The following is a 13,085-nucleotide window of genomic DNA, read 5'->3' on the forward strand; positions in this document are numbered from 1 at the left end:
TTTTGTCATCCTCCCCAATAAACATTCTTTCAATTTGGTTAGACTTCACCATATTCGATGCATCTTGTAATTCTTATGTAAAATGGCTAATGAGCCATATCATTAACTGTTTCCAACCTATAAAATATCTCTTTAGATCGGTTCAAAATCTCAGGAAGGTCATGCTTGATCTTTCTCCCAGTATCATCACTCTGAATGCTAGAAGAGCCAGCTTCATTTCCTGTAATAACAATTCATGGTCTACAAATTTCAGCAAATTTGCATTATTTTTATATTATGTGTCTTCCTGGGAGACTGATTCGTTTAGAACCTTGCCACATGCCCTGCTGCTCTGTTTGACTTATAACCCATCCTCACCCCATTTGCCTTCTATTATTGTTCTCAGAGCTTTCCATCATTTGTGCATAACCTGTAATGTGAGGTCCACATGCTGGCAAAGTTGTTGCTTCTCATTATTAGTACTCGAGATCGCAGTGTGTCATGATGAACATTTTTCTTTTAGTTTCCACTCTGATTCCCTCATGTCCCATGGATCATATATGCTAGCTCCTAAAGATCTATGCTTGCTGACCATTTTATATGCGAGCAATATTTTCAGATGCCAATGTTACTTCTATTATGTCCAACAAGTTGATCCAATCCTCCCACCCTGATATCTCCAAAGTTGTATTAATGAACAGCTTTGCCCAATCCAATAAAGCTTGTTGGTTTTCGTATCTTTTGCTTTTGCTGATCTTTGGCTTTTGTGAAATAGAGGAAGAATTAATAGCTACCATATTGTTCTTGTATTTAGCTCAGTATTAGTTTTCTTATAACATCATCTTGGATTAGATGGTGCTATAAACCCCATCCAATGTAGTGACATTTGTGAGTCTCGAGGACTTCCTTATCAGAACAACATGGCAGCAGGGGATTGGTGTTATTTCTGATGCACCTGTTGCTTGGATGGTTGTGATTGACTGAACCGCTGCTTGCTGTTCATGGGAAAACAACAAGTCGCCAACCGGACAAGGTGTGAAAACGGCAGACCACGTTTTAGACTTGGGTGGGATTCGGCTATGTTCAGAGGTGGCCGGGCCTCCCTCCTTTTCGTACTACCTGTTCCACTGCTCCCCACCCAACTGCTGAACGTTGGACCGGATCAGCTCTGACCCGGTTCTGCTGACTTCTTCCAAATGAAATCGGGCCCATGGTAATTTGCTCTCTCTGCATCTTTGTTTTTTATTCTTTTTCTCATACTTTTCTAATTTTGGGGATGACAAGATCAAAGGCTTAAACGAACCACAGCTGACCCAAAAACAAGAAACAAGTTGAGGAATGAATACATGGCCAGACCTGCTTGTATAAAACTTTGATGTCAAATATTATCACCAAGTCTAAATTGCAAAGGCTGGAATCTACTAGTAAATTGAGGGCAAGGTGGAACTTGGGTTAGAGTGATTTAATATAACGTCGTTCAAACTATTGCTTGGGTCTAGTTTAGCCAATCCATAATTAATTTGGGCTTCACTTGGATTCAAAAATGCCAACTTGATTTCTAGTGAAGTGGGTTTAGGTTGAAGGCTTAAGCGATGTGAAAAGAATCCAACCTAACTTGACCCAACTCAACCTAATCCTGATTCTTCCGGGACCAACCCAACGAAGTGTGACCTAAGCTAGCCCAATCTAAAATTGCTTTGAGGTTAAATATTTTGCAGTAGAGTTGGCACTTGGATTACTGGCTTGTTGCCAAGTTGGATGTCGGATTCAGTGTCGTTAGGATTGGGTAATCTGTTCATTGGTTGGACTTTGGTTGGCAATTAACCTGGATCCAATCCATCCAATTTGTGCATTTACCATGAAGTAGCCTGTCCCAATGCAGGATTCATGAAGGATAACAGATGGCCTCAGCTAAATTCCAGCTGGATTTGTTTACGTGGGAAGCACCACTCCTACGTGAAGGCCTGCACATGGCTACACCACTTATCGCTGTATAAAATAACACACACACACGAAAATTTTTTTTTTTTTCTTTTCAAATTAAAAAGTTCTCTTCTAACGGTCCAAAATACAAAAAAAAAAAAAAAAAAAAAAAATCCAAATATAGCTAATAGAAAACATCACTGCCAACTTTTTTCCCATTTCATCAGTGATCCACATTCCACCGGCTTCCGGATTTCACTCCCCACTAGCTATTGCCATCCAAAAACAAAGCTCCAAATCTTAAAATATCACCAACAAGGCTAAGATACAACCTTTTTCTTCCATTCTTCTAATCTGAGATTCCCGTTTCCATTTTTTTTTTCTGTGTTAAAATTCCGTAAAAAATGATTAAAAGGAAGGCCAAAAGGAAGCTTGGCTTCCTTGAGACTTTTGTGAGATAGATCTCCCAGTTCTAAGTTTCCAACGGTAGCACCCTTTCCCCTTTGGTTTGTTTATTTATTTTTTCCTTGGCATGCATGTTCTATTCTTCTTCTTATCCAAGCAATCCGAAGTCCCCTTTTCCCCTTTCCGCCACCTCTTTTTTCTATTATACTGTTGTTCTTGTGCTTCCTGGACTTCTCTCCCACTATGCTTTCAGCTCTCAAATCATGACAACCCCACAAGAATTATAAATTCCCACCAAATTTCCAATCCCATTCACTTTTAAATGCCCCCACCCTTTGGTTAGCTCCTGCAACCAAAGACAAGGCCGAATTCCCACCTCCGTCTACTCTGCATGGCTATCAGAACCATGGACAATGCGAAGAAGCCATCAGGGTGCGGTGTGATGGTGTTCTATGGTGGCTTGTTCAGCCGCCGAGGCTTCTGGCATCGTCGGTCCGCCTCGACGAGCTCGATACCACAACGATCTCCAGAACACAGCATTGTGAAGCTACCGTCCTCCAATGGACGGTCTCAGCAGCCTGCATCCAATGACAAAGCCATGGTGCTACCAGCAAATTTATCTCAGCCACCTGTTGCCAAGCCTGAGAGCTACCGTAAGGCTGCTGCCTCGAGACAACCGGAATCGAACAAGGCATTGACGTCAGTTTATTCGAGCAATGGCCTGGCAGCAGAGCTTGACAGCATGATCTATGACCACCGGCGAGCTAAGGGGAGCAGTAACTTGGTCCGGGTCTCTTCAGGCAATGTGATGGTCTATGGGAACTTAGGCAACATCAGGGGGAATCAGAATTTGACGAATTCTCGAAACCAGAGTGTGCTTGATTACCTCCCGAAGACCGCCAAGGAGTCGAGAGCGAATGCCAGTGGGAGGAATGGGTTCAAGTACCCAGGGCCTAATGGAGTGATGGGCAATATAATGAAGAACCCGGCAAAAGAACCAGCAGAGTCCCAACCAGAGCCGTGCAGGGCTCTTTCGAAGAGATTAGATCCAGAGGAGTTGAAGGAGATGGGGAATGAGGAGTACAAGAAGGGGAGGTTTGCCGAGGCATTGTCTCTGTATGATCAGGCAATTGTGATGAATCCAGAGGTGGCTTCGTACTGGAGCAACAAGGCGGCGGCGCTCATGGGTTTGGGCCGGCTTTTCGAGGCAGTTGACGAGTGCAAAGAAGCTGTAAGGATTGAGCCTTCATATTACAGAGCGCATCACCGCTTGGGTACTCTTTATCTCAGGTAACTGCGAGAGATCAATGCGTAACCCTTTAAGAACATTTAAGAAATAGATCAATACTTGGTATATTAGAGTTGGTACAATAAATGTTTTGATTGATTTAGGATTTGCTAGAGATATAAATCATTTTGATTTTTCTTTTTGTGTGTGATGAGCTACTTTTTTTTTTTTTTAATTACGAGCTTATAGTTTATAATGTTTATGAGCTAGAATGTCTATATTGTCATTACCCTGGTTTCTTGGCTTGTCTACTTGCTTGGTTTTATAATTCTGAGATGTTGTTTATCTAAATTGCTTCCTGTTTGCCTGTGATTCTTTTGGCTTGGAAACATTTTTTATTACTTGTGGCCTCTGTAATTGCTGAATTCTAAAAGATACAATTAGAGCCAACAGTTATAACGGATATTTTTTTCTCATCCACTGATTTGAGTTTACATTTTTCCTTTTCAGAACAATGACTATAAGTGTTATTAGTAAGTTCCGCAATTAAAAAAAAAAAGAAAGAATTTATGAGTGTTATTATTAAGAAAGTCCCACTAATAAAGCTCAACTTGTATGTCATGTTGTCTTCTTAAACAATGAATATGAACTTTTCTAACTTGACCATAGACATCTCTGCATAAACTAGTAAACTTTGGGCAACTGAGCTACTCTTAATCACCTTCCTATGATATATAACATTAAATTAACCCAGAGGTCTGTAATCCTATTATCCAGTCGTGGTTTTATGTAACTTTGTAATTCTGAACTGTAGCGTAACTACATCTATTTTTAGTTGTCGTTCTTCTGGCTTAGGGGCATTTTCCTTTCATTTGGCCTCTATGTTCTTGAGTATACAAAAGTTGCAACATGAAGTACCAAATAATAATATTGAAATATTGACTTGTTCTTCAGTCTACTGGTTTTGAGTTCATGTTTAGCAAAGATCTCTACTGATTTGGTATGGTTAACTTATATTTTAAGTGATCTTCTTCAATGCGGAGCACTAAACTCAAAGGAAGAGTAGCATCTTTCCTTATAATTTACTTCTTCCATAGCCTTATTTAAACAACACTTGATATTTCTGAACAATGTCTCAGACTGGGAGAAGCTGAGAAGGCAACTCACCATTACAAGCTATCACGAAAAGAAACCAGCTCTAATGACTTCTCACGAGTGCAGGCCCTCCAGACCCACTTGGCCAGGTGTAATGAAGCATGTAAGCAAAAGGATTGGCTCACTGTGTTAAAGCAATCACAGGCTGCTGTCTCTGCTGGTGCCGATTCCGCACCACAGGTCTGACATCACAATAATATTTCTGTTACACAGTGCTAGCAATTATACCTTATGTTGTTTCATATATTATCTTTGCTAGCAAGTATATATGTCCATGCTTCCTTATCTATTTCCTTGTCTAAATTGATTCATTATTTCAAAATTTTAGTTGTTACTTAACATTACTGTGTTCTATGTTTTTCGCCACAATGCATATCCTGGCCCCATTGAGATGCAATCAGGTTCCATTTAAAGATCTGACTACAATCAAAATTGAGTAGAACTTACAGTGAGGAACATCAGTTGAGTACTGTCTAAAAGATTTCCTGTATCATTATTTTTAATAACTTCATAAGGAGAGTATCAACTGTGGTTGGGTAGAGATATTGAAGTCTTTATACATTTTTCTTGTTCAACTTCATCTTAGATGCTCGTTATGTTTTGCTCTTAAGATCTTTGCATTGCAAGAGGAGGCACTTCTAAAGCTCCAAAGGCATGACGAGGCAGATTCATTGCTAAATGGTGCACCCAAATTCGACATTGATGCATCCACAAAGTTCTATGGTGCTAATAGGAATGCATATGTCCTCATAATCCGAGCACAGGTTGATATGGCTTTGGGAAGGTTAGTTTCAGAAGCTCATCATATAGAAATCAAACAACATACTTGGTTGCAAATTAATAGATATGCACATTTGCAATGCATGGCTCATTAATTAGCATATATTAACGGATACTCCTATTTGATTTGGATGAAAGGTTTGAGGATGCGGTCGTAGTGGCTCGAATGGCTGCTGAACTTGACCCCAGCAACCGGGAGATTGGTGTTGTGGTCCGGAGAACACATGCAGTGGTATCTGCTAGGTCCAAAGGCAATGAACTCTTCAAGGCCTCCAAGTATGGAGAGGCATGTATTGCTTATGGAGCAGGCCTTGATCATGATCCACAAAATTCTGTTCTTCTTTGCAATAGAGCTGCTTGTCGTTCCAAGCTAGGCCACTGGGAGAAAGCCATCGAGGACTGCAATGTTGCCCTTAGTGTGCGTCCTTTGTACAGCAAAGCTCGTCTAAGGAGAGCTGACTGCAATGCAAAGGTGAGAAAGCTTGCTTCATGAGGTGCGCTAGAATGCTGAAATACATTGAGCTTTGCCCAAACTAAAGAAAATAAATGCATGACTTGGTGGTTGTGCAATATGTCATTTTAGATGGAAAGGTGGGAGGCATCAATAAAGGATTATGAAGTGTTAGTCCAAGAAATTCCAGGAGATGAGGAGGTGAGCAGGGCCCTCTTTGAGGCTACAGCCCAACTCAAGAAGCAGCGACGAGCAAGTGGACACAGTTCGATCCTGATGTTCTAATCATCAATTCTGGAAAATCTCATATTAGCCAGTATGTATCATTTCCTGTGCTTTAATTCTGAGGAACCCACAGGATCAATTTTAACATATAGCAATGACTCAATGATCTACAAACAGCTTCGCCGCTAATCTCTAACTTGTTTAAAGATGATTGATGCTATTTTAGCATCATATCAATTTATCAATCATCTTTAAAGGAGCTAGATGATCATTCAAAGGTTTTGTTCAGACTTATCTAGAGCTAAGAAGACTGTTGTTTTAGAGTCATCTGATTATAATAACATGTGTTCCATCATTCTCTTAATGAAAGCAGTCAGAGCTTTGTTCTAGCTTTCTCTTCAGAAAAATATGATCTGTTCATAATGGATTTATCAGTACATCATGCTTCTTTTCATTCATTCAGTAAATTATAGCTTATGCACATAACTGGGGCTTTGTGCTATTGGACTTTATTGTAAATTGGCTTCCTATAAAGTTGTGGTCCTCCTAGCAATCAGGTGCTTTAGTGTTTTTATTTGATTATGAAAACACTCAATGCCCAATAATTATTGGCTTAATCAAATCAAACTTTTTTTGAGAATAAAGGAAGCTATTTGATGAGCTTTTCGAACTTTATACATGAACTAATCTATCAAGTTTCTTCCTTTTTACCTTATTTTTGATGACAATTGTCTGTTTCTGTGCTATTGCAGCAAAGAGTAAAGCTTCAACTTGGGTAGTTCTTTCTATGGAGCAACACTGCAAGCTGTAATCATCTTCTACACACCTCTTGGTTTGGCCATGCTGGTCCGTCCCCCAACAGCATTCTTCTAAAAACAAGATGATATCCATAATATTGTACATACTGGCGGATCCTTTATGGTGAAAATTTCTGGAGGCCCATCAGCTAGAATTCAAATATGCAAGCATTTGAATAGCCAATTATTGAAGATCTCTTGAAGCAAATGGGAACTTGCTAGTGGTGGCATCCTTGGAATGGAGAAAAGGAAAAAAGGTCTTTCACCAGGACAACAGGAAAAACTATGTAATGGGTACACCACGACCATATTTTCCTCTGTTTCTCTGATGTATAAACAGTACAAAAATAGTCACATACCTCTATATTGAACATTTTGCTGCTCTATTATCATGTCTAAACACTCATGTTTTCCTGCTTCAAGGTGTCTTGTTCTGGCTCTGCAATAAACTTACTTTCAGTGAATAGATAATAATCGAAGTGTTTATATTCGCTATCTATTTTTGAGCTATGATCCTTGGAGAGCTTTAACTAAGATCATTGACACATGGTCACACGTGGCTGATCGACATGGAAATGGATAGGCCAGTGAGTCAAATCTTTCAGTGGCATGTAGTGGTCAATCAAAGATTCAGAACAATGTCTATAAATTTTTGTAGTAAAATTATAGTCTATGAATTTTTGTAGTAATTATTGAATTTTGTAGTGAAATAGAAGCCATAAATTTGTTTGTAACAAAAGTAAAGTTGTATATTCAAGTTCTTCCTCTTGTCTGTTGCTGAGGCTAGTTAAATTTCATTTTCGTTTTCCTTTTTTTTTTTCATGGAAGATGAGGTTGGCATTCCACAAACCAGTTTAGGATGCATTCTGTGATAAAAAAATATTGGTACTTTTTCTAAAAAAGAATTACAATTACCCTCCTTATGGTGTTCACTGTTGTGGTTTTCTTTATATGATGCATTAATGACAGCATTTTGTGGTCTCATCATCTTTTCTTTGCACCACCAATGCTGCCACTTCGTTCTTGGAGGACTAATTCTCACACTATGTGCATAGCTAAACAAGAAAATTACTCCTAATAGTCAGTGTCTTCCAACATTAACTCACTGCCACCCTTTAACATAATCAAGAATTATTTGCTGGTGATATATATTAGAAGGATATTAAATAAAGCAGACAAGACCTTCCAAATATTTGAGAGGCTAAGGCCCAAGCATAAAGCAACCAAATGAATCTATGCAACTTTGTCCTTATTTACCATAATGATAATGTTGGCAGCAACAGATATGAGCTTTAATCACAGCATCCAGCTCGCTGGTATGTGGACCACAATATTGAAGATAAAGGAGTGTAAAGGAGAGCCAACTTGCATCACTCAAAATATTGAACTGTTTCTATTTCATATAAAGTTGCCATATGTTTCTGAATAACCTCGTACCCTTCGAGTCCAAATATATTTTTATAAAATTATTGTTCCACCTATGCAATGTGTTTTGTTTAAACCATCTCTATTCATCAGTTAATAAACTGCTGATAAACAGAGAAATTACAATATATTGAAATTATATTCAGAATTTACAGAGGAGTAAAAGTTGTGCACTTTAAGATCAACAGCTAAAGCATCCATAACTCAATTAGTTTTTTCTTTTTTTTTCTTAACTCGTTTTTGCGGCTAAACCAGATCTGGAAGAGACGACTTCTATTTTCTCAGTATGATTTTGCTGAAGTTTGTACCTAATGCAGCCGGTCACTATCATCACTTGTCGTTTAATTTGTTCTTCAAAAGTTTCAGAATCAAATAATGTGTTACCTTTATCCATTGTACTATGTTTGTATTTATATCAAACTGCATTTATGCCTCTAGATCTTCAAATTGGCCGATGTCAGAGGACCCTCTGTTTTTCTCGAGCCTCCCGTGACTTGTGATTTGTAAAGTGGAGCTGATATGTTGTTGCTAGAGAGGGTGCCAAGTTCTTATATTTTGTTCATGGAAGGAAATTGCCATTGGTAAATCCCTTCTCTCACTATGGACATGTGGTCGATCTATACTTTTTTTTACATGCGGGCAGCCTAGTAAATATTTTAGATGCTTTATCTTATTAATAAGTATTGGTAATTATCACAATATAAATTCGAAACATAACACAATTATGCTATCATGAGGTACTACCGTTCATGACAACATGAAACCAATCATAGCAACCCCTATAAAAATCCATCTCATATAAAATATAAAAGGGGCCAAATCTCCGATTAAATTAAAGAATGAAATAGGTTTTCAGTATAGAGCTTCTAAATCAAAAATTCAAATATGCAGAATTCATAAAATTATCAACTATAAAGTCTTAATCAATTGTCAAACTAAAAACTCTACTACAAAAAACTCTTAGCATAAACTTTGAGCTTGGATCATTCTCCGATCCAAGCAAACATGTTTGTCTGAAAAAGTAAAAAAAAAAAGAGATTTGAGCTACACTGCTCAGTAATTAAATATTATATTATCTTACTAAGTTCAGCATAAATTTTTGCATGCATCAATGCACAATTTATTAAAAATTACTATCATTGAAAAATAGAATATTTTATAATAATAATATAGTAAAATACATCATAAAATCAATCTTATTTTTACATAAATCATATAAATTTCATAAATATTATTTCCACTACATGGCATAAATAATTTCATAAAGTATAAGTTATTTAGCCAATTTATAGTACAAATGACAAGACCATCATCGTAATTGACAAAGTATCATGGTAAAGGATTATTTTTTAATAGATGCTAGCTCCAAAGTATCAATCGACTCCTCATTTTAAGAATTGACATAACTATTTGGGAGCCCTTAAAATATTTATATTTTTTTTAAAAATATATATATGTAGTAGGTGGAAAAATACTAAATGACATAATATGATTCTTATTTCATAAACAAATTATTTATATTAAAATATTCTAAGAACCAATGTTTTCATAATAAAATATAATTTTCATATATATAATCAGCTTCCTGATTGCTCCGATTCGTAGGTCCTGCACAATGCAACCAGATTTAGAGAAGATTACATTACTTTCTTATTTTTTATTAACCATCATAAGCAAGACGCAACCTATTAATCTCGGTTTCCCAAAAATCCTCTTGGCGCAACCTTATCTACAATGTACATCTGAACCCGTTCTTTTTTTATGATAATGATGCACGAATAGTCCTATGTCGGTTTGCTATAGATGAATATTTTATTTTAATATATATATATATATATATATATATATATATATATATATATATATATATATATATATGTGTGTGTGTGTGTGTGAGATTTTAGTTTAAAAAAATATAAAATTATTTTTTTTATGATAAAAAAATTAATAATTAAAAATTAGTAAGGAGTGTAAAAGATACTTATCTTTTTTTTACCTAAAATCTTAAAGTTTAATTATGCAAACAGCTTAACCTATTCAAATCATCCAAAGTCTAATTAAATTCATATTCAATGACTTTAATATATAGTCCTAGTGACAGCGTTTGGTGGCTCTGGGTAGGTCAGATCCAAGTGATTTGATCAATAAGGTCAAAATTGTTTAATGAGGATTATCAATAGTGGATTTTAGGGACATTCAACAAGGCTAGGGTGATAGGTCTGACATGCCACTTGGATACCAGGGCGGCTTAGGATCTCTTTTCCTAGCTCATCTTGGATACATGGCAAAAGGAGAAAGGACTTTATACCAGGTCCATGGATTTACTGGGGAGAGGAGATAGAAGACTGTGGCAAAAGAGAGGGAGACAAGAGAGAGAAAGGGGGATGCTTTGTGCTACCTAAAAGATGAAGGGAAGACCATGGTTGTTGAAGACAGTGCTAAGTGGATGGTTGGTGGCTAGAGGTGGTGGACATCTCGCAGCGGTGATCAACCGCTGAGGAAATAAGGAAAAAAGTGTCAAAACAGTAGAGAAACATAGTCTTTTCTTTGTTTGTGGCTGTTGGCCGTTCATCAGCGTGTATGGCTTCTCCTTAGAGGGTCATAAGGAGGCCAGGGAATAGGGCTATCTAATGATAAATTTTTGACCAATCTCTTGGCCAACATGGTGATTTAAAACCATGGAAAGAAGAGGAAGCAAAAAAAAAAAAAAAAAAAAAAAGGAAGACGGAGGCATTATCTTTGCCCCGATAAGCAGCACAACGGTCAATTTTCGATGGATGCAACAATAGGTCACGAAGACAGGAGAGGGAAGGAGGCGATGTTCGAAAATATGAGTAGGCCATAGGTGGTGGAGATAAGTTAGGGTACGGGGCCTATTAAATACGAAAAAAATTTATTGTAATAGTGATACCACGTTAAATTTATCACAATTCAATAAAAATATTTATATTTCATCGATTATCATGTATTTCATCGATTTTCATGATGATATTTCATATTAATTTATTGATTTCTGATTTTTGATTGACTTGTTATAAATTTGACATAGTATTACCTTTGCAACTAATATTTATTTGGCTAAGGATGGTATTTTCTGGCCTTTAATACCTTCTAAGAACTCCGACTCCCAACGGGAGTCGTTGGGAGACTTCATTCAGGAGTTCTCCTCTAGCTAGACACGTGCAGGGACGTAATCAGACCCCTTTTTTCTTTTAATTTTTTTAATTTTTTATGGGGCCGGCTTGGTGTTGTCCCAGAGAAGGGTTGGCCATCACAGTAATGATGATGGTCACTGGAGAATCTTGGCTAACTTTTTTATTTAAAATATGACTAAACACTGCAATCAAAAAAGCTGTGGCATAAGTAGCAATCTAGTAGAAAATTTTACAATGATGATGGTACTGAAAAGTGATAACATTGTCTATGATACCGCAAATTGAGCTTCTATAACTAGGTGGGAACATCAGGGTTTTAAGTGTGCTTCGATATTTGCAGAAAGAATGGGAGAGGAGGAATATAGTTAATCTTGAGAAGGTTCATCAGATGTGTAGTACATGTAAATGTAATCGGACCAAACTCGTTAAGCAAGATCAACAAGTAAAAGGTGCCAAACCACTATGAATTCTGAATTTAAAAAAAAAAAAAAAAATCACTGTTCTGATTTAAACCCTTATTTATATCAGCTAAAAGTTCATTATAGTTATCACTGTCATACTTATGCATGGATTTCTTGCAGCAATGAGGTGGCTAACATCATGGTATCTCCATTAATGATCCCTTCATAACACATTTCACTTTGCACAACCAAGTTTTAGAATCTTCTGAAAATACTTGACCTTCACAGAAGTGTTCCTCCAAAGAAGTCCGCTGAAATCTGAGTTTCCAGAGGCTCCATTTTCATTAGGTACTTGAGTATTAAGGAAACTTCTGAAACTATATTCGCACAGATGTCTGTTATGGAATTCGTTTGGACATTTGTGTTTCGTCCTAACCACCCAAGCTGGGCCAACCAAGCATGTAAAGAACTAATTTCCAATTATCCTTGTTTACTCACGAACAGATCAATCCCCATTCTATAGATCACCTGAAGGACATGATTATTTGCATGCTGAAGTGTACGTACAAAGACTTTGGTGTTGTGCTTGTTTCTTTTACAGCTCGATCCTTAATTTCTTAATTGAATACAGGTGGACGTCTCCATACTTGGCCAATAGCCACTAAGTCACCAGACTTGAGACTGTAAGCTCAACATCAAAACTGTTAAATGCCATGCAGCCATGGAATTGCAGTTGATGCCTCATGACACTGTGGTCCATATAATGCCCGATTGGGCCTGCACTAGTCTTGCTGTTGCACTCTCAACATTGTAATTGGATAAAGGTCACACCCCTTTTTCCTAAAAGAAAATATGTTCCAGATGCACTAGGCCAACATGTTGCCCCACCATGACCTTAATTAGGACTTCTTTCATAATTAACAATATTAGTAGAACACAATGAATCCATGCTTAGTGGTAGCTTTTCAATAACACTCAGTGTACCGGCCGTTTCCTCAACCACCCGCATGTGAACCATGGGTACTTTCCGCATCTATAATCTGCCTATGCTTGTGTTTGTGTGTATACGTAGCATTTATATATTATATACGTATATAAATACACATATATGTGAGATACAAATGTGAGAGAGAGATGGGGATAGAGAGAGGGAGGGGAGGG

The 13,085-nt window shown here is 37.3% G+C and overlaps 1 protein-coding gene across 1 annotated transcript; it reads left to right on the forward strand.

Moving 5' to 3' along the window:
- Nucleotides 1–191: 191 nt before the first annotated feature.
- On the forward strand, nucleotides 192–6,231 carry LOC105056843 (inactive TPR repeat-containing thioredoxin TTL3). Its single transcript, XM_010939179.4, is given in 6 exon segments — nucleotides 192–3,597; nucleotides 4,675–4,870; nucleotides 5,302–5,474; nucleotides 5,609–5,942; nucleotides 6,054–6,169; nucleotides 6,171–6,231. Coding segments are annotated over 6 exon segments (1,746 nt in total). The 5' UTR covers nucleotides 192–2,698; the 3' UTR covers nucleotides 6,199–6,231.
- The last annotated feature ends 6,854 nt before the right edge of the window (nucleotides 6,232–13,085 follow it).

This window comes from Elaeis guineensis, chromosome 13 (assembly GCF_000442705.2).
Source record: "Elaeis guineensis isolate ETL-2024a chromosome 13, EG11, whole genome shotgun sequence".
Classification (NCBI taxonomy): Eukaryota; Viridiplantae; Streptophyta; class Magnoliopsida; order Arecales; family Arecaceae; genus Elaeis; species Elaeis guineensis.